General features: G+C 32.7%; 1 protein-coding gene across 1 annotated transcript in view; it reads left to right on the plus strand.

The window, feature by feature from the left end:
* OSBPL8 (oxysterol binding protein-like 8) overlaps positions 1–3,977 on the plus strand; it is a 161,205-nt gene that overhangs the window by 77,410 nt on the left and 79,818 nt on the right. The window contains exon 4 of the mRNA XM_012648358.1: positions 1,192–1,262. Within this exon, the coding sequence (XP_012503812.1) occupies positions 1,192–1,262 (71 nt within the window). The remainder of the gene's footprint in view (positions 1–1,191; positions 1,263–3,977) is intronic.

The following is a 3,977-nucleotide window of genomic DNA, read 5'->3' on the forward strand; positions in this document are numbered from 1 at the left end:
CTGTAGAATTTTTAAATAATTATGTAACTTTTTGGTTTTGCTCTATGCTAAAGTTTCAAATACCTGTAAGTTTTCATTTAAAATTCCATGTTGCATTTATGAAATGGTTTTTTTCCTAGTATTGGGATTGAGAAAAGATTCCTTTTTCATATGACATAAATAATTCAGTAAAATATCCAGATTAAGAAAATGGAATAAATTTGTTTTTAGCTATTATAAACCAAATACAGAATAAGTGGTATTATCATTGATACATTAGAAATGCTTGAGGCACTGGTACTAGTTGATTTTTAAGTGTTACTTTTATGAGTAATTGTACATAATTTTTTAAATATAGGTTTCTGTTGGCTCAGAACAAATAATCATAGGGAAGAGTTAATATTACCTATCCTCAAAAGTAGAAAAACCTCACTAAAATGCGTACTGCTCTTTTATGCCTGCCACACAAGTCTCAGTATTCGCATTTCTCTAATTGCATCCTTATAATATTAATCTGTTAATTGCTTTTGGCATAGTGCTGTATAAATGTTTTGTATAATTCTAGGGATATATGCATGTTCGTCCCACTGCACCCATGTATTTTAGATTTTTACTTTTAGAGTTTGTAGAGTAATAGACAATGATAGCAGAGAGAGTCAACATTAATTGAATGTATACTGTGTGCACAGTATTATGCTAAGTGCTTTATATATACTCTCGTCTAATTCTCACAGTAAGCACATTATTAGATGTTTTTTTAAAGTTAATCCAGGTTTATTTCCCCAGTCTTCTTTCATGGCCTATTCTGGAATTTTCCAATTTGGCAAGAGATGTGAAAAGTATGTTGTGTTGGTTCTGTGAGAATTCTTCATTAAAAACCATCTCACTAGAATAAAAGCTCTATGAGGGCTGAATTCATGCACAGTGCTCTAGGAACACAGAAAAGAGATATTTTGCTTGATGCTGGTGGGTTCAGGGAAAGATTTAATTGTGTCTCTAAGCCTTAATTCTAAAGAAAGATTATACTACATATGACTCTTTAGAGGTCTTTAAACTATAATAGTTTAAAAGTATATGTACAGGCTTCCTACGCCGATATATATCCAAATGTATATTTGAAATTGTATGACTTAAATATACTTGCTTTTTTAACATTAATGACTATATGTGCTCAAAAGTAGTAATACTGAGAATGATAATGTTTTTTCACAGGTTTTGAAAGAGGGAAGGAAGATATTTCTCAAAATAAAGATGAATCTTCACTTTCTATGTCAAAGAGTAAGGTAAGTGTATTGTCCCCAAATATATGATTATGACATTTTTCTAGTATTTAAGATGAGAGAACTAACACTGAAATCTTGTCAGGCTTTTATGAGATATTTTTATGTTGATATAGCTAAACCATGGAGTATGTATAAAAAGGTGAAGTTCCACTGGGAACTAAGTGCCGTTGGTTACTTAGAAATACGACCTGTTGGTAACTAGTATTCTCTCCAGAGTAGTACTGTTTCTGGTATGTCTGCCACAGCAGTACTTCTTACATTGGAGTCTTGAGCGTTCCATTCAGATACATTCTCAGGGTTCATGATTTTAAAAAAAAAATTCTCAAGTGTTTTGGGTTTATTTGGATGACAATCACGATATATACACTTTACCAGGTAAAGGCCAGATCTTTGCAGTAATCTGCAATTGAAAGTCATTTTCTTAGAATAAGACATAATTTCCTAAATCAGTATTTCTCAAACTGGGATACTAACATACATTCTTAGGTCTGTCGAGCCTTTTTTCTTTAAGATTGCATATTCAAATTTAAGAAACACTATATGATGCAATGGTTTCCAGATGGGTTTGTAGTTTCCTAGATTTTCTATAATTTTTCAAGGAATTCGGCTTTTGACTGTTCCTTCTGGTCAGGTTTAGAAGCAGGAAGAGCTTTTATGTCTGTGGGCTCAAAGTTCAATGACTATAAGAAAACCTATTTATTCTCAGCAATGGACCCTTTCTCTTGCAACCCTACATTTTTTGCTCCTGTTTTCGGGAGTGGTTGAGAAGATTGCCCAATGTTTTTGTGTATGATTTTTATAGAAATGTTATTCACACTTTTCAAGTATTCATTACATAAAGGTCCATCTATCATGTGTGTAAAGTCCTTAGGATAAAAGTTTAATATTTATACAACATATACATGAGCCATATGTGGATCTTTAAATTAATTAAAATTAGAAATTCAACCCCTCAGTTATACTAGCCACATTTCAATGCTCAATAACCACATATCGTTAGTAGCTACCATGTTGTACAGCTCAGATATAAAACATATGTTGTTTAGAAAGTTCTGCTTACTGGGCAGCACTGCTTTAGATTCAGAAGAGCAAGTTTGAATCTTAAATCTCATCTATTACCTATGACTTTTTAGGTGCTAATTACAATGATATTAATAGCTACTTAAAAAAAAAAATAAAAGAAATGAGGTCTTGGCTATGTTGCCCAGGCTGGATTCAAATTCCTCTGCTCAAGGGATCCTCCCAAATAGCTGGTACTACAGACACATGCTACGGTGCCTGGCTTAATAGTTACTTTGTATTGAGAGCTTACTTGTGCCATTTTTTAACTCTCATAATACTAGAAGACAGGTATTATTGACTTCACTTTATAAGTGAGCAGAATCAAAGCTCAGAGAAATTAAGTAACTCTCGAGGGGTCAAAATAACTAGCAAGTGGTAAAACTAGAATTCAAAGTGGCTTTAGTTTTCTTTTCTGTGCAAAGGAGATAAGATCTACCTCCCAGATCGTGACGCAAGAAGTACCTGACATAGTAGCTGATTAATAATAGGTATTTAAGAATTTATTTCCCTACTTCGAATACAGAATTAAAGTGAATGAGTAGAGTCCTTAAGATGGTAACTATTTGGTATAAGTAAAATTATACTCATTGTGTTATTTTCCAAGAGCTGAAATTTACTAATTCTCTCATAATTTAGATTTAATCTTGATTTATTCTGTTAAACAAATCTGTAGTTGCGGACAGGTGTGGTAGATCATGCCTGTAATCCCAGTAATTTGGGAGGCCAAGGCGGGAGGATCATTTGAGCCCAAGAGTTTGAGGCTGCAGTGAGCCATGATAACACCACTGCACTCCAGCCTGGGTGACATAGCCAGACCCTGTCTCTATTACAAAAGATAAATAAATAAAGCCAGGAAGAAGAGGGAAAAAAGGAAGAAAGGGAGAAATCTATAGTTGCTAGTTTGGCCCTAAAATGTTTTAACTTGTAAACCACTTGGTTTTTTAGGAAAATCATAAAATTTATACATTTATTATTAAACCTCATTCTCATGGACTTCTGAAGATTTTTAATGTTACCTAAGTAACTTTGGGTAATAAAATTTTGTCATTCCTTCCAAGATTGGTATCTTTAAACTGAAACCATCAAAGAATTTTAACTTTATGCTTTTATACACTTATTGCAAAAAAGCATCAATACTGTCATTTTGGTCATAGGATTTGGGGTTAACTGTTACTTCTTAAAATACATAATTGAGACCAATAAGCACAATGAGATACATCCTCCTCACCCTCAGAACATTTTTTTTAATAAATGCAGTTCCTTTTTCTAATGCATCTTTTTCTAGGCATTTTCATTATATGAATGAGTGAATTGCAAAAGTCAGGTAATCATATTATCCCAAACAAAATAGCATTTTTAAATGAATTTTTAATTGTCCATCTCAACAAAAGAAATTACAGGGTGAGTAATGTGTCTAGTGGGATAAAAGGAATCCTATTACAAAGATAAGGGGTTTCCAAGCCCAGATCTCTTAACTTGATTCTTCAGCCATCTATCTACTTGCCTGTAGGTTTGCTAAGTCGTCTGTTACTTGCTTTAGAAAATGTATTTACCTGGACCTTTAAAAAACCTCTCTAAACCAAAATATCTGATGTAGTCACAGTAACTTATTATTCTTATATCTGTAGTATTAATATTTTATAATTTTCAAAG

Source organism: Propithecus coquereli, unplaced genomic scaffold, assembly GCF_000956105.1.
Source record: "Propithecus coquereli isolate 6110/MARCELLA unplaced genomic scaffold, Pcoq_1.0 Scaffold282, whole genome shotgun sequence".
In the NCBI taxonomy this organism is placed as follows: Eukaryota; Metazoa; Chordata; class Mammalia; order Primates; family Indriidae; genus Propithecus; species Propithecus coquereli.